Source organism: Xyrauchen texanus, chromosome 12 (assembly GCF_025860055.1).
Source record: "Xyrauchen texanus isolate HMW12.3.18 chromosome 12, RBS_HiC_50CHRs, whole genome shotgun sequence".
Lineage (NCBI taxonomy): Eukaryota > Metazoa > Chordata > Actinopteri > Cypriniformes > Catostomidae > Xyrauchen > Xyrauchen texanus.
In genome coordinates, this window is record NC_068287.1 from 5,463,588 (window position 1) to 5,485,768 (window position 22,181).

Consider the following 22,181-nt stretch of genomic DNA (forward strand, 5'->3'; position numbering starts at 1 on the left):
AGGTAAGCACGACTTAATTATCAGGTTCCTAAAAGGTGCCCAGAGGCTAACTCCCTCCCGGCCAAGCCTGTTCCCCTCCTGGGATCTCTCAGTTGTCCTCACGGGCCTCCAGAGACCCCACTTCGAGCCGCTAGATTCAGCTGGACTCAGGGCCCTTTCTCTCAAAACGGCCCTGCTGATCGAGCTCGCCTCCATCAAGAGGGTCGGGGACCTGCAAGCGTTCTCTGTCACCAACACTTGCCTGGAGTTCGGTCCGGCAGACACATACGTGATCCTAAGACCGCGACCGGGCTACGTGCCCAAGGTTCCTACCACACCCTTCAGAGATCAGGTAGTGAACCTGCAAGCGCTGCACCAGGAGGAGGCAGACCCAGCCCTTTTGTTGCTGTGTCCTGTACGTGCTTTGCGTATCTATCTGGACTGCACGCAGAGCTCTAGACGTTCTGAGCAGCTCTTTGTCTGCTTCGGGGACAGCAGAAAGGGAACACTGTCTCCAAACAGAGGCTCGCCCACTGGGTTGTCGACGCCATTTCACTAGCTTATCACACCCAGGCCGTGCCACCCCCCCCCCCCTTGCAGGTCCGAGCTCACACAACCAGGAGTGTTGCGTCCTCATGAGCACTGGCCAGGGGCACCTCCCTAGCAGACATCTGCAGAGCAGCAGGGTGGGCAACACCTAACACTTTCGCGAGATTCTACAATCTCCGAATTGAGTCAGTATCATCCTGTGTTCTCTCAGGTCCGAGCCTGTAGAACTCGGTAACACGCTGACAATCTGACCGGGTGAATCGCTTGTGCCTAGCGCCCTTTCTCTCAGCCGAGTTAAAATAGTGCGCCTTTGTTCACAGGAGACCCCATCTTTGGATCCCTGGTTGATTCCTCCCTAGCCCTTTGGGTCAGCAGTTCAGCGGAGGAACTCACTGACCCAAGCCACAACGGGTACTCAATCTACCCTGTACTGGAATAGGTGCTCCACAGGTTAAGGCCTCCTGTTCGGACTCCCCCTGTGTGTAATTCCACGGTACTGTCCCCTCGGGAGTGGACCCCAGTGTCTGCCTCGGTCGCTGTGCTGTAGCTTCCCCCCTCCACGAGGTTGGATCTACCACTGCGCCAACTTTTCCACATAGGTCCCAAGCGGCCATGTGATGTATTCGCCACTCTTTGCCTCCCCTGCAGGGTAGGTGTGGTCTCCGCAGAGTCTTCTCCCCCTGAAAGAATAGGAAACGGGGTAAGACCCCCTTCCCTTAATGCATGTAAGGGCCCCGGCTGTAGTTGCTCTATGCGAGAAACATAGAGAGAAAAGAGGCCCAGCCAGGCTTGGCCTGTTCCCAGGTTGGCAAGCATCACCTTGTTCCCCTCACTAGGGTTACCAGAAGGATTCTGATGACTTTAATGGGGCATTGGGGAAGGGTACGTACAGCCTGATACAGCTGGTCGCCTTTGCACGTAAGAATACCTGCCCGCTCCTGTATCAGCAGTTCACATACACGGCTCAGGACATGGCATGATTGAAGTGGGAACCCTAGTGTCGCTTCTCCGACACAATGTGGAGAGAGCGACAGAAGGGGAACGTCTAGGTTACGTATGTAACCTCCGTTCCCCAATGGAGGGAACGAGACGTTGTGTCTTCCCCGCCACGTCGCTGAGCCGAGCCACTGTTGTGGCTGGACCATTTCCGGCTCCTCAGAAAAATCCTGAATGAACTCTCGTATTCGCCCCGCTTAAATGCTCGTATGTCCGGGGGCGGGATATGCAAATACCGTCTGCCAACTTCTCATTGGCCTTTTTTCATAGAACAGAGGTATATATCGGCGCTCAAGAGAGACCCCTAGTGTCGCTTCTCCGACACAACGTCTCATTCCCTCCATCGGGGAACGGAGGTTACATACGTAACCTAGACGATCTCTTTCAACCAAAGCACTTGTTGTAAATTAAATTATTACAGATCATTGGATGCACTCTGTTTGACTGAAACCTGGCTTAAACCGGATGAATATATTAGTTTTAATGAATCTACTCCACCAGGTTATTGTTATAAACATGAGCCTCATCTGAAGAGTCGAGAAGGAGGTGTTGCTACAATTTGCAATGACATTTTTGGTGTTACTCAGAGGACAGGCTATAAGTTTATTATAGTAGATAGAGCTTTAATTGTTGGTGACAACATTCACATAGATAATGAAAATGACACATTGGGATTAGCATTTATCGATATTCTCCACTCACTTGGAGTCAGACAAAATGTGACAGGACCAACTCATCACCATAATCATACGCTAGATTTAATTCTGTCATAAAGAGTCGATGTTGATACTATAGAAATTCTGCCGCAGAGTGATATCGTTACCTCGTATTGTGTATGCTGCGATCAGCTAATATAACTCAACATGCTATCTTTCAGGTAGAACTATTCTTTCATCCACTAACTATAGCTTCACTAATAATCTTCCAGATCTATCTCATACACTCAGTAAACCCCAAAGCCTAGAAGAACTTTGAAATAACAGAAAATATAAATACAGTCTTCTGTAGCACACTTGATAGTGTCGCTCCCTTCGATTAAAGAAAGCACTGCACCATGGTACAATGATCACACTCATGCTCTCAAGAGAGCAGCTCAGAAAATGGAGCGCAAGTGGAAGAAAACAAAATTAGATATATTTTGCGGTGCGTGAAAGGATAGAGTCTGTAGCTACAGACAGGCACTAAAAGCTGCCAGGTCAGCATATTTTAGTAAACTCAAAGAAAATAACCACAACAATCCTAGGTGTTTATTCAGTACTGTTGCTAAATTGGTTAGAAATAAAGCCTCAGCAGAACCAGATATTCCGTCGCAGCACAAGAGTAATGACTTAATTAATTTCTTTACTGATAAAATTGAAATAATCAGAAATAAAATTGGAATTATGCAGTCATCTGTCACAGTACCTCAGAATAAAGTGTCTTTTCCTCACATGCAACTTCAATCCTTTGCTGTCATAGGTAATGTAGAGCAAACAAAACGTATAAAAAAATCAAAAGCCACAACATTTATATTAGATCCAACACCAACAAAGCTTTTAAAAGAGGTATTCCCTGTAATCTCAGAACCTCTTCTTAATATTATTAACTCCCCACTATCCTTAGAACATGTCTCAAGAAATGTTAAAATGGCAATTATCAAACCGCTTATTAAGAAGCCACAACTTGATCCTGGAGAACCGTCTAATTATAGACCGATTTCAAATCTCCCATTTATGTTGAAAATACTAGAAAAGGTACTATCTTCCCAACTATGTTCATTGAAATATTCAGATGTTCAGAGAAATAGTATAAATTAACAATTTCATACAGTATTTAGGCCCCATCACAGTACAGAGTCTGCACTTAACAGAGTTACAAATGACTTGCTCTTATCATCTGATCGTGGCTGCGTTTCACTTCTAGTGCTTTTAGAACTTAGTGCTGCATTCGAGACAATAGATCATGACATTTTCTTGAATAGCCTAGAGAATTATGTTGGCATTTGTGGAGTCTAGATTCAATAGCATGATTTGTGGAGGCTAGTTGCATTAGGATGGTTTAGGTCCTATTTAGCAGACTGCTTAAACTTTGTCTATGTAAATGAGGAATTGTCAATCCTAATAAAAGTAAAGTGTGCCACAGGGATCAGTTTTAGGGCCACTGCTTTTCAACTTGTTTATGCTTCACCTGGGAGATATTATCAGGAATCGTGGAATAAGTTTCCAATGTTATACCGACGATACCCAACTTTATATTTCTTCGAAAGCTTATCAAATTTCACAATTATTCAAATTAGCAGAGTGTCAATGAAATAAAAGATTGGATGGCCAGAAATTTTCAACAAAACAGAGATAATAATTTTTGGACCAAAAACCTCTAAAAACAAGCCGCTAAAATATAATTTGACTTTCGATGGATGTACTGTTACTGTTAAGAAGTGTGGGAAGCAGGAGAAGGCAGACGGGTGGTTTGGATCCAAATGCGGGTTTTTATTAATAAAAAAAAGAACACAAACACTGGGGAAAAGAAAACATCCACGATGGGAAAAAAAACAGAGACTCAACCTTGACAGAACATGGAGCGGAAACATGGGCCGGGAACAAGGAGCTAACGCATACAACGATCGACAAACAAACAGAGGAAAGGCAGGGTTTAAATACACAAAAGGTAATGAGACTAAACGACAAACAGGTGAAAACAATGATGAGTGCAGGCAGTGAGGGAGGCCGGGAATTGTGGGAATTGAAGTTTTTAGACAAAGACTAGTGAAACACGGGGCAGACAACAAGGAAAACATGACATGGAATGTGATAGTGACATGTGAAACAGAAAACACGGGGCAGACAACAAGGAATCGTAACAGTTACATTATCTTTAACAGCAAAGAACTTGGGTGTTATATTTTATACCAATCTGTCCTTTGAAAATCAAATTACCAATGTTTGTAGAACAGCATTCTTCCACCTAAGAAATATTGCTAAATTACAACACATGCTCTCTGTTGCTGATGCCGAAAAACTAATTCATGCATTCATGACCTTATCACTAGATTATTGTAACATATTACTGGGAGGATGTCCAGCAAGGTCAATAAATAAACTTCAATTGGTTCAAAATGCAGCAGCCAGAGTGCTGACGAGAACCAAGAAATATAATCATATTGGCTACCTGTTAAATTTCACATTAATTAAAAACTATGTAGAAAGCAGCGAATGGTCTAGCTCCGCAGTACTTAAGTGACATTCTTCCATGCTATATTCCCTTATGTTCATTATGATTGCAAAATTCTCTGAGTGGTAATTACAAGAAATGTCCAATAGAGGGCATCCAAGCTCCATTGTTGAATGATTTTAAGTTCTAAGTCAAGTCAAATCAAATCAAATCACTTTATTGTCACAGGACCATATACACAAGTGCAACAGTAGGTGAAATTCTTGTGTGCAGTTCCGAGCAACAGCAGTCATGACAGTGACGAGACATATACCAATTACAGTAAACAACATACTTACACAACACAATTTACATATCAAATGTACACATAATTACACAACACAATAATAATATACAATGTACAGTGAACAATACACACAATATAGAATACACATATACCATTTACCATATATACAGTAGTTGTATTGTGGAGAATATAATTATGACAGTCCAGTGTGAGATTATAGATTAATAAAGTGCAGTGCTGATATATGTATCGTGAGTGATCAAGTGTTCAACAGTCTGATTGCTTGGGTGAAGAAGCTGTCATGAAGTTGGCTGCTGCGGGTCCTGATGCTGCGATACCGCCTGCCTGATGGTAGCAGTGAGAACAGCCCATGACTCGGGTGGCTGGCGTCGAGTCTGAGTCCAGAATGGGCGGGGACTGAGTTCATGAGTTGGTTGAGGTCTTTTTGAAGTCGAATCCCATAAAAAAAATAGTTACGAAGCATTTATTTGTAGTAGTGCTGCTAGCTATTTTCTTCCTGGAAAAAACGTGACCGTCATCAGTGAGCCTCTGCTTTTTATATAAAAATGTTTTAACTAAATATCATTACATTTTTTGCCAATGTTGTCGCTTGTGAAAAATCCACCTGAAATAATGTGAGGTAGAGAGCAGACGCTTTTCAGCCCTTTTTTAAGCTGATTTTTTTAAACCGTCTGAATGCCCGGATGCTTGCTTTATATTCCACCTCTGTTCGTGGTGGCACAGGAAAATTAATACTGAAGAAACATCACCTGACATTCGAAAATAAGCTGTAGAACAAGAGCGAAAAGCACTTTGTAATTATTTTTGATTCATTGCATGTTGCACCGCTCACTTTGAACGTAGATGTAAAATACACTGCAAATGAGCAACACGACAAAACTAAAATGCTCCCGTTCTAATCACAGCATTCATTGAGCTCGCCTCGAAATGCAGATCTCAAACAGTGTAAACCTGCAGTCATTGTAATGGGAGAGTTTGTTGCGTTGTTTGAACATTTTGTTTTGTCATGTTAATAAGTAGGCCTATGTGAATTTGATTTGTACAAAATAGCAATAAAATAATTCGGCTGAACTGTTCCAAGTGTGTTTTGGAAGTGTAGCCAACATAAAGAATATGGCATGAATAGCATATTTCAGGAATCGCCGTCATTTTTATCGCGTCTGCTCTAATAAGACCCATTTGCCGCGCAGCTGGTATTGGTAGATTTAACATTTTCACGAATCGCACAAACGCCGAAACCAAATTACAGTTTTTACTTTCCAAAGTGCAACCACTGAGGCCAAATGATCTAATGATGATCTTACATGAACAAGATCACCATTGAAGATCTACCAGGATTAATGGTCCCCTGTCCAGCCACTAAAGGCCTTACTGAATGAAGTAACTTAATGGATTTAAATCGGCTGTTTATAAGCTTGAATATGCCATATTATTTACTGTACGTGGACTAATAATTTAAGCAGTAATTTAGCAATAATTTTATTTATTCTATACGATAGATATACATTTTTTATTTGCCTTACCTTAACAAACATTACAATTAAAATGCAATACAATAAAATGCTTGAAAGATGCTTAAAAGAAACTGGAGTGCAGCTCATATCCACCATTGAAATCTGCTACTCTGAAGAACCACACGGTTGCTTACTTTGTGACATCACGGTAATTTCATATTTTAATGGACATTAATAATCGCGATTACAATATCAAAGGCAATAATTTACCATTACGATTTTTGCTAAAATCGTGCTAAACAGGGTATATATGTATTGTTTTTTTCTATTTCTCATATGACTGATACTCACACTAACACTGTTACTCGTAATATTTCGGGTATGGCTGGCCATTCTCGCATTGGTCCCAAGTTAGCTAGAAAGTGTAAATGCTTCCCTGACTCTGTTTCTTATCCCTCTTACTCTGACATCGATTCACAGGCACCAAAACCTCTCCCATTTAAGCCTAGCCGTCCATTCGGTATTGACCTAGGTAGCGTGTGTCTGGGTGTGCGGTCATGATGTTGTAAGAAATTGACTTTTTCATGCTGTTTTTACTCAGGCTGTAGTTGCTGAGATGTGCAGCTTTACAAACCGTCAGGGGTGGGAGCTGTAGCGCCACCAACTGGTGGAAGAAAATGTCACTTTAATAATGTTTAATAATGTGTCATGGCAGTGGATTAAATTACATGAAGTTGTAGTCAAACTGGAATGGTGGCATATATCTATTACACATTGTATGTTTAGGGTTCAAGTTTACATTAATGTTGAGTTGTTTGCTGTATCCATCATGCTTTGTTTTCCGAAAGCCACTGAGAGGAAATGGACCCATGGTGCTTGGGTCTGTCAACAGGCTGGATCCAGCACCATTCCTGCTTCGTGTTGTACTACACTGCTACATGTCATTGACCAACTGATCTTGGTCTACACTCTTGAATTGGAATACATAGACTATCAATGAATTGCCAACAAAACACTTCATCAGCTAACTAACAAGGACAATTGCATCTATGTGAACTTCTGCAGTTAATACAGGATGGACTTCAAATACATTAGTCATTAGTTTTATAATTCATAAAAATTCTTTGTTTACACACTGACCCTTAACACTTACTTAGTTTATATGACTTAAACCATGACTTGCACTAAACATAAGTAATATTGTCATTATGTTCATGATGTTAGCCAGAGGGCAACTGGCCCCCACAGTGAGCATGGTTTCTCCCAAGGTTATTTTTCTCCATTGACCAACATCTTATGGAGTTTTGTGTTCCTTGCCACAGTTGCCTTTGTCTTGCTCACTGGGGTTCCAAATACAATTATCATTTAATTACTTATTTTTAAACACAATTCACAATTGTATTTTATCAAAATACACAATGATGAAGACATTATAGATATTACAGGTTTATTGTCTGTTAATGCCTGATCTTCTGTAAAGCTGCTTTGAAATGATGTATGTTGTGAAAGGCGCTATACAAATTAAAATGGCCTGATTTGACAAGAGAAAAAGGCATAAATTGCTGGATGACATATTAAAGGGGTAGCATATCTGAAACTAATGGAAGTTAAAGCAATCGACCTAAGGAATAAACTTGGCAGGTAAATTAAGTCTGAAGTAAACTAATGACAAAATTTTTCTGGAAACAATTTTAAGTAAAATAAAGTATGTTCTGATAATAGTAGATGACTCATTGCATGTTTCGATGTAATGCAAATGAGAAGCGGAAAAGGCTGGGCGGAAGTCTATAAAAATTAGCTGAAATGGTGACGTCTGTCGTAAGCTCGTCAAAATATGCCTTTAATGCTGGAGTTTCTATTGGATTCAGTGCATCCAATAGACTTCAAACAGACTTAAAATAATGACTACACGCATTCATTGGCAATACTGAGGCTGGGTAAACAAAACCGTAATCAATCAACGCTTTGTATACTGTGGGCATTTGGAAATGAAGCAGGCATCTTTCATGCAAATATAAAATTATATTATTGCTTGTGTACTGAAAACAATGATAGACGATACACACTGGCATTGCATATTACAAACGTGCCCATAAGCGGTAGCTATCTAGTGTGTTGAGCGGATTTCTTCCACACCAATGGACAACATTTACATTTACAGTTATTCATTTAGCAGACACTTTTATCCAAAGCAACTTACAAATCAGGAGTAAAATAGAAGTGATTCATCCTAAGGAGGCAGTAATAAGAAGTGTTGTAATTCTAAGTTGCAAATTGCTTAGCAAAGGACAAGTAGAGAGTTTTTTCTTGGAAGAGAAAAAGTCACAAGGAGTTGTGTAGCATGCTCTGATAGGGAGGGTCCGATATTCCTAATGTTATACAGCGCAAATCTGCGTGATCGGGTTGTTCTTGCAATGTGGTCTGTGAAGCTCAACTGATTGTCGAACATAACCCTGAGATTTATGGCTGTCCTGGATTGTGTAATTGTTGATGAGTCTAGTTGAATGGAAACATTATGATGTACTGCTGGAAAAATTAGAAGTTCGGTCTTTGCTGGGTTGAGTTGGAGGTGGTGTTCTTTCATGCTGCGTGAAATGTCCACCAGAGAAGCTGAGATCTGTGCATTAGCTGCAGTATCATCAGACTGGAATGAGAGTTGTGACAGGAAAAGCCATGAGCCTTAAGGACAGATCCTAGTGATGTCATGTAAATGGAGAAGAAGAGGGGCCCAAGCACTGAACCCTGAGGTACCCCAGTGGTTAGTTGGTGAGACTTTGACATCGCTTCCCTCCCAGACAGACACCTTGAAGGACCTACCTGTGAGGTAAGACTCAAACCAGCAGAGCGTGTTTCCTGTGATGCCCATTGCTGTGATAGTTGAAAGGAGGATCTGGTGCTTGACAGTGTTATAAGCAGCAGAGAGGTCCAGTAGAATGAGAACAGAGCCTCTTCAGGTCCTTGTGACTGGAGATAATTACAGACCCGTAATAAACAATATCATGTTCATGGAATACTGAATCACATAGTTTATGTAGAGTATGGCAACTAAATTATTTAAATTACATTTATATAGACATACTAGTGAATATTAAACACATTATTTGTGTGAAAGTTTGGACATTTAAAAACCATTTTATTCCATAATAGGCTATTATTGACCTGTGTGTCAATCTGCATGACTCGAGTGTCTAAGTGTATTCCAAATGATCACATTTGTCTGAAATCGAAATTGCACAACCATGTCCTTCTCAGTGTGTAGGGGGCATGGGGCAGTAAACACTTATATGGAGCCTGTGGTTCTAAATGTGGCTACAATTGGTGTTTAGCAGGACAAACCGTGGTGAAGTTTACATGACCTTAAGAAAATAGCATATTCCAGAATTGCAGAAGGATGCTAGAACTGTTTAAGTTATGAGAAGAAAGCTGTTCAACCCTCATTACGGCTGAGAATGCAGCTTAAAAACATGTAAATGAGCAGCATACTTACAGGTTAAGAGTGTGCATGTGCATATCTCTCAAGGGTGCTGGGGAATTCTCTGGGAATTATGTAAGAGGGGAAACCCCTACTACTGCAGCATGAAGCCATAACAAATTGCGAGGGGATTAAACACAGCAACAATTGTAAAACATCTGGGAATACGACGAAGCAACGGAGAACAAAATGGTGACTTTGTGAATTGATTCATTGAACTGAGCAAGGAAAACATTTATCCAGTGGAGGAATAATAGCTACGAAGTTTTTTGATTGTAAGAAACGTTTCTGTGAATGAAACGAGAGCTCAAGGCCGAGCCGCTCTGAGGTAGATATTACAGTGTAACTAGAGATGACTGATTAGATACTGAATGGAGATGTCCTGATTAGATATCACTTACAACAGCAATGACTCTTTCAGCTCCACAAATTTGAAATATCATCTGGGTAGCACGTCCTCCTTAGGCTGTATAGTATAGGCCAATATTATTTAGCTATATTCAAGTACAGGAAGAATTGTTGCAAGCATAATTTAAATGGAGTCACCTGTGTATGCTTGAAGGGTTTGTCCAGAGATGCGACATGAGAGGTAAATCCATATCGTTAGAGTAAATTAGGTAGTTGGGTGGAAGAGTGCCCGGTGCATGGTTGAATGAGCTGCGTAGTGAGATTTCAGTAGCATTTGAGCGGGACCGGATCAGACTCAGGAATGTAAGGTTTTAGAATGATAAGAAATCTGAATTAGAATTCCATAATTATTGATGTCCTTGTGTTTCGATAAGGTTTGCATGGAGTCTCAATGCTTAAGTTTTCTCCTGGAAAAGTTATGAGGAAAAGGGACGAACAGAGAAAGGTAATTGTAACACAGGTAGAAAGCCCAGGGCAGCTTGCACATGAGGCAGCCTCACACTATGGACTGCTCTGGTATAAGGAAGAAAGAAATGTAAAAAACAGTGGTGGCTAAAATGGAATGCTTGACACTACTTGAGATGAGGAACAACTTGTCGGATGATGAATAGCTTGTGTAGAGAGCCATGGAAACATTCTACGGGTGAGTGGGCGGGTCAAATTCTGGAAAAATTGTCACCTGAGCAAGGAAAGCAGGTGTTTATATATCCTTGGGATATGATTGGCAGGCCTCACACCAAGAAAGTCTCTGGTTCGAGTCCCAGCACACCCAGGGCCTTTCTGTGTTGAGCCCTAGAAATGGTGACTCTCTTGTCAGTACCATTCTGAACTAGGCAGCTGATTGTAATGCACCAGTGGTGTTTCAAGACCCTAATCAGTCCAACACTGCAATGACGCCATTGCTCGTTTGCCAACAGAGACATTTCCTACGTGGAGGATAAAAACTTTTACAAAATCGAGAGTTCTGTCAAGCTTGCTGCAAACGTGGCGCAATGCAAAGTTCACCACTACCAGTGAAGAGCTGCAAACTTCTGGCAAACATTAGCGGTGAATCACAAGCTCATTTGCATTTAACAATAATGAGTGGGGAATTTGCGGCGAGTTTGTCAGAACTCTAGTTTTTTTAAGGGCAATGCCTTAAAATGCTAGCATTTGCTTTACACACAGCAAAATCCCTAGTGTTCAAGTAACACTCCTCTGTTAATATATGGTCCAGACTACAGGAGTGTAAACAATGCAGCAGTGTTGAATTTACTCTCTGTAGTGTTGAATGTTGAATTAGCCAAACAGTTAACTCAATAAAGTAGGTACACTCTCCAGGTGATGTGCTGGAACAGAGCTTTGCATGAATGGTTTTAGGTAAGATGGTGCAGACTCAGTGACTGTTCTGTAAGCTAGCATCAGAGCCTTGGAACTTGATACCTGCAGCAACTGGCAGACTAGTTGCAAATGCTGGTATGCTGTCTAAAAGAGCATTGCAGTTGTCCAGTCTAGATATGACAAGAGACTGAACAAGGAGTTGTGTGGCATGATGAGAGAGAAAGGACACTATCTTCCTGATGTGATCTTCATACATGATCAGGCTTTTTGAGATATTGTCTGTGAAATTGAGCTTGTTGTCAATAATTACTCCTGACCATTTTGGATTGAGTTATTGTGGATGAAACCAGCTTAACACTGATGTTGTGTTTAACAGCAGGCTTAGCTGGAAAGACGAGGAGCTCGGTCTTCGCCAGGTTGAGATGAAGGTGATTTTCCTTCATCTAGGCCGAGATGCAAGGCAGTTAGAGATTCAAACAGTCACCATGGGGTCGTTGGGCTGGAAAGACAAGTAGAGCTGTGTGTCAGTAGCGTAGCAGTGGTAAGAGAACCTATATGGCTGAATGATAGGTCCCAGTGATGATGTGTATATATAGAGAAGAGAAGTGGGCTGAGCACTGTTCCCCTTTGCGATCCTGTCCGGTTGTTCCTGGTTCCCTGTTACCCTCTGCTCCAGTCCTGGATTACCTTTTCCCCTATAGGGTAGTTTGTGTGTTTTCTCCCCCTCGTGGAATTTTGTGTTTAGTTATTTAATAAATAATTTTTGTTTTATTGAACTCTGCTTGACATGATGTGTGTTGTGAAAGGCGCTATACAAATAAAATTGACTTGACTTGACTTGACTCTGCGTTTGGGTCCACACCTATCTACACACTCGGTGACAGAATGAGCTGGCCAGCATGGACCCTGTAGAAGTTGGCCATCGAGGTCAATTTAAATGATGTGGCACTTAAAGTAATTTTTCATTTCAGGTTAAATGAGCTTCCCGGCCAAGAAGTTCGCTCCCAGTTGCTGCCAGTGCTCCTGGACACGGAGGCCACTCCCCTGTTGCTGGCAGAGCTCATGACCACAGAGGTCATTCCCCTGTCCCTTCATGTTCTCACAGCCACAAAGGCTGCTTCCCGCCAATACCAGTGTCCACGACCACGGGGGTCATTCCCCTCTCACTGCCTTATCTCACAGCCACAAATGTTGTTCCCCCACCACATCCAGTGCACAGGACCACAGAAGTTATCTCCCCATCACTGCCTGTACTCACAGCCACAAAGGCTATTCCCCCGTCACTGCCAGAGTCCACGACCATGGAGGTCGTTCCCCTGTCCCTTCCTGTACTCAAAGCCATAACAGCTGTTCCCCCATCACTGCCATTGCCCACAACCATGGAGATCATTCCCCTGTCACTGTACAATGACGTACTGTGACGTCACGCATTGAGTTGTGGATTTCCGCCCAAGTTAAATATTTAAAAGTCCTTCCTCGTGTGGCATTCTTTTGCAATTTTCCAAGTTTATTTGTTAAATAAAACTACTTTTTTTTTTTTACTTTTAGATTCAGAAATAATATGGAAATTATACAATTATTTCCACATATCACAGTTTGAGAACCACTGCACTAAGCCATTGATCATAAAATAAGCAATATCACAACTTTTTGGAGTAATTCTGTAAAAACTAATTTAATTTAATTTAATTTAAATGAATGCTGTGTTTAATCATTTTAATTATGTCATTATGATTGTTTTAGTATCAAGACAGAGTATGCATCAATGGAGTCTCAACATACACTGATGACCGATAAAGGGATTGTGTTCTTGTTGGATGCTTTATCGCTGACTACTGCCTGTGTAATGGACCTGTACAGGTTTCCCTTTGACATCCAAAACTGCAACATAACACTTCACTCTTCAGTGCATACAAGTATATCTTAAACCCATAAAGTATGGGGGGTATTTGTGAGCAGAGATGAAGATGAGTTAAATTTATTTTATTTTCTGCACCTGCTATAAAACTATCTTCACACTAAGAACTGTGACCGACATGTACTGTCTTCACAATTTATTCCTTTGTGTTCCATGGAAATAAATATCAGCATATAAGTTTGTAATGACATGAGGGCGAGTAGATAATTACTTTTCATTATTTCATTTTAATGAAGTTAAGTGAACAACCAGCAATACTTTTTTTAGTGTGGTTCTAGACTAGTCCTTTAATATTATTCTAATAGTCTTTTATTTATATTTTCCCATAGGAGAAACGCTTCGTATCAAAACAATCTCTGATGGCAAGGAATTTACTGATATGTCCAAGCAGTCCTTTAAGACTCAGGGAGAATGGGAACTCCTCGCTGTAAACTATTCTACAGCCTATTCCAATGTTTTCTGGCTAGAATTTTCTCATCTGATATTTACGGTACAGAACAGAGTATACTGCCAACATTAAGTAAATCACATTCAGTATGAGAATACTGTTTATACACTCTAAGCAGCTTTTTTCATAGATTTTCCCCTAAAGCCTGCTGTTAGCTTCATTGTGCTAAATAGGGAACGTGCAGGTCTGAAATAATTAGAAAATCTTAGATGAAGATTCCATACTGTATATTTCCCTAAACCTGTCCTGGTAATTGCTAATTATGTTAAACATCTGATAAAATGGACAGACAACAATAGATACCTATCTGTCACTCACTCTACGTTGTGGCGATGTAGTGACACTAGGGGTCGTACTTGGGAGCCCCAAACCTCCGATATTTGAGAAAAGGCCAATGAGAATTGGCGAGCGGAATTTGCATGCCACTCCCTCGGACATACGACTATAAAAGGAGCCGGCTGGCAACCACTCAGATTTGTTATTCGGAGCCGAGCAGTGTTGAGAAATTCACTGCCATTTCATTCACCTCTGGCAATGAGAGCGAAAGTAGCCGCACTTGAGTGAATTAGAAGAGTATATTTTCTCTAAAATAGAAAGCATTGATGGAGAGCGTCTTTTTAAAGATGCCTTTCCGTTTATGTGCAGTTTCTGGGTGCGGTCATTATCTCTCCGCCTCTGACGGCCACGATCGCTGTCACATGCGTATGGGCCGTAGGCATGCTGAGACAGCATTTGTGGATGGTTCATGTTCTCACTGTGAGAGCATGACCATGGCAACATTGCGGTCACTGCTTTCTTTCTTCAGAGGGAAAGCCACTCCAGCCGCTTCCTGCCCGGTCCTTCTGCCTACGGGCACAAGGTCACGACGGTTAGCACTGGGGACAATATGGGGACCTAAATGGGAGTGGTTCTGCCAGGTGAATCCCCACGGACCTCCCATTCTCCAGTACACTCGTTTGCCACGGTCGAGATTGTGGATGAGTCAGGCGGCTAGCCCCAAGGTGAGTTTAATGTCTAAGAGAAAAGGTTGAAGCAGCTGGTGCAGCCTGCTCCCATTGTAAGTACGTCTTGTCCACCCCTTGAGGTACGAGTGACTATGCGACTTTTGTGGGGTATTGGGAAGGTTACGATGGGGCTGGTTGCACTTGTTACTAGGCATGCAGTGGCCTACCTGCACTGCCGATCCACGTAACACAGTTCAGCTGGTTGTGGTGTTCTGTATAGGGACCCCTAGTGTCACTACATCGACACAAAGTAGAGTGAGTGAAGGATAGGGAACGTCTTGGTTACTGTTGTAACCTCAGTTCCCTGATGGAGGGAATGAGACGTTGTGTCCCTCCTGCCACAACACTGAACTACCCGCTGAAATGTCAGGGAATCTTGTCTCGGCTCCTCAGCACAAACCTGAATGAGTGGTTGCAAGCCAGCTCCTTTTATACCCGTATGTCCTAGGGAGTGGCATGCAAATTTCACTCGCCAATTCTAATTGGCCTTTTCTCAAATATCAGGTGTTTGGGGCTCCTAAGTACGACCCCTATTGTCACCTTAATCAGGGAATGGAGGTTACAACAGTTTTTTTATTTGTTTTTCTCTCTCTCTCTCTCTAATATTATCAGGTACCATGTTGTAGATAGTGTAGAGCAGAGGCGTTTCCAGCATTGAAGGACATCCGGGGCTTAGCCCAGACAATTTTATTTTCACACTAGCAACCACTTCTCTGTAGTTCAAAGCTGGTGAGAGGGTATTCTTTGAGTTCTGCTCTTGCTGGGCCTGTTTCTACAGTTCCTAAATCTTCCACTCTAGTTCTATCCTCAACATCCTCTCTCCTCCCTGAATCATCTGTGATGCAAAAGAACAGATACAGCACATAACTTATTGCAAATCAGCTTCAAACAACTAATTCATCAAGTGCTACATATTTCAAAGTGTTGACCAATACCATTGAAGAAAATGTATTGGGAAGAGCAGATCAGTGGGATTGCCCTAAGATCTATCATGATTCTTGAATTTACATGTACATTACAATAAAGTCATCACAAAAGAGTTATATTATAGTGAGTAAAGTGAAGTAAAACAAATTTTTTTATATAAATAATTTACATTTTTTTACATAAATAGTCAAAATGATGTATAAGATCCTAAGTTAAAGCAATACATGAATTACTTTAGTCTAAGTTCATTGACACACCATGGCATCGAATTGTATATAATTCTCCATGTTCATTTGTCAAAATCCTTTCATTAGGATCATTGGGATAAGAAATGTTTCACTTTTAACTTTCTCTAAAGTAAAGTGACTGATTAATTGTTACCAGTTTCCATGCCTGATTCTGGCACATCTTTGCTACCCTCAAAGTGTATATTTACAACAAACCAATATCACAAAACAAGTCACACAAACATTTTATGCTAATGCTTATTGGTTATCCTTAGAGAAAATAACACCTGATAAACAAGAAAATTATGCTCCAAACTGGATTCGAACCGTGGTCTCCAATGTGAGAGGCAGATGCGCTAACCACTAGGCTAGAGGTTACATCATGTGAATTTGCAAAACAAATGCGAATTCTTACCCACTGACTTCTTTCGGAAATTTTAGAAGCCTCATTTGCTTCATTTTTGCTGTCTTTCCTGCTAACTGCTGTTAACTCGCCACTAAGTAAAGTAAGTTGATGTCAGCTCCTCCCCTACCTGCTGCATATTCAACAGAGAGGAAGAAACGGAGTCGTCCATAGGCTACCGACAGCAAAGGAACTTATTCTATAGGCTAGATTATGCCTATGTCTATTTTTACAGGCTGTATGCAGTATGTGCAAAGCCAAAGCACAATGAAATAAGGCAACTTATGATTTTGGAGGTTTACATAGGCTATTGTCCGGTTTCATATTTGTCAGTCAACTTTTCAAAATACATTCGGGGCTACACACCCCGGCAAAATCGGCTGTCGCCGCCTCTGGTGTAGAGTACATGTATATAGACCATTTCAAAGATGTAAACAAGGAATTAAAACGCTAATGTCTGGAAGTATTTTTTAACCCAGATCCAAGTCAAATTTATTAGCGCAGATTCTAGAGTCTAGTTAATACAGAACAAATAAGATCTTAGCAGAAACTAAAAATAAACAATGAGGTCATTAATAAATCATTTGAATAATGCCCTGAGTGACCATATTTTCTCAAAGAATATCAACTGTTTACCTGAACTGACTTATCTAGAAGTGTTGTTGTTACTGAGAGGCAATGGAAATGTATCGTAATTTAGATGTTTACAATTATTTCCTCAGCGGAAAGGTCAATAATATTTTAAGAAAGACATCACTTACTTAAACCGGATGAATAGATCTTGACATGGTCTATATTTTAAGTCATTATTAAAGCAATTATTTTCTTTCTTGCAAATTATCACTGCATGCTATTTAAAAAAATGTGTTCAAATGAAGACTTACAAGAATTTATTAGGTGATTTGGTTACACAGCTGCATTATTTTGATAGTTTCTGTTCTTTCGTGCAGATCACCACAAAGAGGAGACCTCTACTGTATGTCATCAACTTCATGTTGCCAGTGTTTTGCTTCCTTGTGCTGGATGTGGCCTCCTTCTTTATAGACGCAAGTGGATTGGAGAAGTTGAGCTTTAAAGTAACTTTACTCCTGTCTATTTCTGTGTTGCTGCTCATTCTCAATGATACACTGCCCTCTACTGCTAAAGATATCCCACTGATTGGTAAGGCTAACATGGGCATGATCATCTCTAACACACACAAACACACACACATATTGTGGTGTGGTAATCTACATTTTAGTAATTTAAGTGGTAATCAGTGGTGGTGGGGGGTGTTGTCTGTACTTTACTGTAGACTGCGTAATCTGCATGTAGAGAGTGGCGGAACCGCCACTCTGTACATATCGTAAATGGGTCATTCCTACATTTTGGCGACTTTGCGGCTTTAAAACATATTAAAGATTGTATTAGTCATACTCATCAAGCTAAATTACAAATTCAGATGTCCATCCAGTTAAATGGGCAGCATCAGGGTGGACATTCAGTGGATAAATGAGCCACTACATGATCATAAAATTTATGATTTTATTTCTTTTAACATAAATACTGTATATTGACATTTAACATTTTATTAATTTTCCAAATATCTTCCCATAACAGGGTGGACATGTTATGCTTGACCATATGACTAACACAAAAAAATAAAGGAAAACATAAATAAAACAATAGAGTTACAAACTTCAAATAGCTCATAGTAATTTTGCAGAATGGCGGATGAACACCTCCAGTGTGTGTGATGTAATTTCCTAACATATATCTTCAATGAAATGTCATGGTATCATGACATAACAGGGTGCGCAATAAATAAACAAAAAACGTCTTTGTTACTGTTCTAACCTGACGAGACATTGTGTCAAAGTAGTGACACTAGGGGTCGCTCTTGGGAGCTTCAAACACCTATGCAACGTTCTTGGGGGGGAGGGCGTATCTACAATGGGAACGGGCTTTTTGCTCTTTTTTTCTCCTCACCAAGCGACAAATTTTTCAGGCTGGGGCCAAATGTATTCACGTCGGGGAAGGTGTTCTTTCCCAGGAGGAAAAGGCACCACAGAGATCACCTTTTCTCAAAGATCAGAGGTGTTTGGGTGAGGCTAAGAGTGACCCCTAATGTCACTACATCGACACAACTTCGAGTAAGTCGAGCAACAGAACAGAACCTCCACTATCAGTGTTAAAATTATACATTTACCACAAATGAATACATGTTAGTTAGAGAATGTAACACTAAACTCTTAACTGTATGTAGAAATCCAATGATTTAGCATTTATTTTTGTCAAAGATGTTTGAAATGCAGTATTTGGGACATAAGGGAAATGTCACAGTGTAATAAAATGTAACTATTAAGCCAGCAGAAGTGTATAACATTATAAAAATTATAATGTTTATATAATTATAATTCTTTTTAACAAACCTATTAAAATTGTAATCTGGTGAAATGAAACAATATAAATACCACACACACTTGTAATGTGGATTTAAATGTCACAGAATTGTAGGAATGACCCATATTTACAAGCGTTTCTGTGCTAGACGCTGCTTTACATTGAAAAACGGATGGACGCAAAAATGTGCAAACGTCCCCTACTAAACTTAAAATGAAAAATGCTTTAATACAACGACCAAGAAGAAGAGAGAAAGGGAGAGAAAAGACTGGAGTGTCTAATCCAGAGAGGCTAGCAGTTAGCTAGCTAGCTTTGAAAGCATAGAGCTGCCCTTGCTTCAGAGGTGTCTCCAAAGCCACGCCTCCTCTATCACACATGAACACACACAGAGCAGAGTCTGCACAGCGTCAAGTAACCCACGCTGATGACGGTATGCAAATATAGATTGACAGACATTCGGACCGAATGCAATGATTGGTCAATATTTTTAGTCCTGTCCCTTCCACAGAAGATGTGTTTTAACTAAACCTGTATTAATGTACTTTTATTTTTAATTAATGCAGTAATGCAGATTTTCTTACCTCTCTCTCTCTTCCAGAACGAGCTCCAACATTTGCAATAAAATGTAATGATATGTCATGAATAGGTGCGTTTACTGGTGTTTTAAAATGCCAACGGTGGGAAACAATATATGCACAAATGCTATATGATTTTGACAAAATGATCTAGCTTCTGACAAAAAAACACGACAGAAGATTGTCAATGATCTTTCCCCTAGCCAATTCTGTGTCAAGTGATGAATTAAATCAGCTTTGTTTACAGCTAAGTGTCAGTACCGGGGTCCAACAGAATTAAAGAGAACTTGAGGTGAGGAAGTGCAGAGAGCGCACCATTTTTTAGGATTGCACCATCTCCTGCATTTAAAGGAGAAACTGTGCCAGTAGTGAACAACAGACACGTGTTGGAAGCACAATCTTAAGAACAAGAAGACTAAATAGAAAAACCTAAGAGCCTTGTCAGTGTTCTTGCTTGGTGGACGTATGCATGTGGACTTGCATCAGGGTGCTTCCACTAACACTTCCATGACTGTGTTGAGGACAACACTGCAGACTCCTATTGACAAATCACTTTCCCACTATTCATGTGGCACCACTAAAACCTGCCTCTCCATCCACTCAAATCTTGAGCTTTTTTATGTTACTTCACGTGTTTTTTTTTTTCACCTTTCCCAGAAAAGTTGTTCCAGTCATTGTTTGATGTTTTCACAGGGGTTTACTGCAGTGTCATTTTCACTTTGATTGGCATAAGCATTCTGGAGACCATGCTTGTGAGTTTTCTGATGTCTACAGGAGCGGATACCAGATCAGCAGCACCAGTGGAAACCACAGCTGCTATTACAGGCCAAGGTGGTAAGTGTCTACCTGGCATATGATTATGAGGAGCATCTTTGTTTCACAAAAGAAGGTTTAGAAGATGTCAAATTAAGTTAAAGTTGGTTTACCGAGTCACATTGGTACAAGTACATGCTAAGAAAATGATTTTTTTCTTTGAAAAAAAAAAGCGTGCATGAATTTTACACCAATATCAGCTGTTAAATGAATATCTCGTTGTATCCGCTTACAATTTCTACTGTAAGGAATTAGCTTTAATAAGGGAATTATGATTAATACATGCCTTTGCGACATCACACCTGGACTTATGTAATTCCCTTCTAACTGGTCTTCCTGCAAAAGCTTTCAAATATGTGCAAAACTCTGCTGTCCGACTTATCACTATTATATAAAAAGTGCTCACATAACTCCTATTCTGCAGGACCTCCACTGGCTCCCGGTCTCCTCTCGCATACACTTTAAAATCCTCATCCTTGCATACAAAGCTCTCCATAACTTTGCCCCTAATAACTTATCTGAGTTATTGCATCCCTACTCTCCTGGCTGCTCCTTCAGATCATTTGATGTTGGCTTGCCTGCAGTTCCTAAGTATAGACAAGTCTCTATGGCTTCCAGGTCTTTTGGTGTAGCTGCTCATAGACTTCTGATCTCTCTTCCACAGAAAGTCTGTGAAGCGTTTCTTTCAAGAAACTGCTAAAAACACATCTCTGTGGTACACTACTGCTTTTGGTCCATGAGGTTTTTTCTATTGTTGTATTGCTGACATTTATTGTGACACATTTGTGTTGTTGTTTGTTTTATAAAGCGACCTTGGACTTTTTGCATATGGCCCCAGGTTTCCTCACTAATGGTCAATCATCAATGGAGCGTGTACCTACTTTTTTTAATTGATCAATTCAACATTCAGCGCTACACAGATTATATTCAACACTCTTTCTGAGTTAGTTTTACACTCCTGTAAAATTGACTCATATGAACACTTTCCTTGAATTCATGAATTATCCATTCATGAAGGAACCAAAAAAACTTTAAAACCATTTTGTTGGCCTGCAAACAAAACTGTTAAGCGTTCCATGGACCATGTTTAGAACACCAACATCACATGCATAATATTGCACATGAAACTCACAGTTTTTCTGGAACAGGTTCAGCAAACATTTCCTATCAAAGAATCAGATTGTGCTTTATATTTCTTCCATTCTTCCTCTATTTTCCTCATAGATGGTGTAAGAGACTCTAGATGTGTAGATGGGAATGTCGAGCAGGCACATACCCTCAACCATCAGAAGACACCCATGTGCTGGACCAGAGTGGCAAAAATCATAGATGTGACATTCTGTGTTCTTTACATAACTACCATTATTGTGTTTCTGTCCATGCTTAGCAAGGTTTGGTATTTAGATGCATATCCTCCATTTTGATATCTTATTTTATGCTAGATATGGCACATAATATTATAATTTATTCAGTCTTTATAACAGGATAATTATTAGAATAAAGAATGGCTTCCATGGTACATTCATTATATTTGTATTCATTGTGGGATCTATTTCAACATATTCATATTTTTTGCTCTAATATTTACTTTTTGCTATTTAGTTTGTGCATATTAAAAGATTATATCCTGAACTCTGTTTATTTAAACTTTAAACAAGTATATACAATTTATTCATGTTCATGTGAATTTTCATTATTCTGCCTACAAATGCTTTCTTTGGATGAGACTTCGTTGAGGAAAGGAGTGATTACACAAACTGTATATTCTACACAGCACTGGGCTAATGCCTTCCTAAATGCATTGTAAAGGGTGGTTTGCAGAATGTTCTGTCTTTAAACAAATGTGATG

The 22,181-nt window shown here is 40.3% G+C and overlaps 1 protein-coding gene across 1 annotated transcript in view; it reads left to right on the forward strand.

Annotated features, from left to right (window-relative positions):
• The window catches only part of LOC127653448 (5-hydroxytryptamine receptor 3A-like), a 31,346-nt gene extending 9,412 nt beyond the window's left edge, over positions 1-21,934 (forward strand). Inside the window, exons 5-9 of the mRNA XM_052140138.1 lie at positions 13,379-13,551; positions 13,883-14,043; positions 17,513-17,723; positions 20,213-20,353; positions 21,557-21,934. Coding sequence (XP_051996098.1) covers positions 13,379-13,551; positions 13,883-14,043; positions 17,513-17,723; positions 20,213-20,353; positions 21,557-21,756 — 886 coding nt within the window. The 3' untranslated portion in view covers positions 21,757-21,934. The remainder of the gene's footprint in view (positions 1-13,378; positions 13,552-13,882; positions 14,044-17,512; positions 17,724-20,212; positions 20,354-21,556) is intronic.
• The last annotated feature ends 247 nt before the right edge of the window (positions 21,935-22,181 follow it).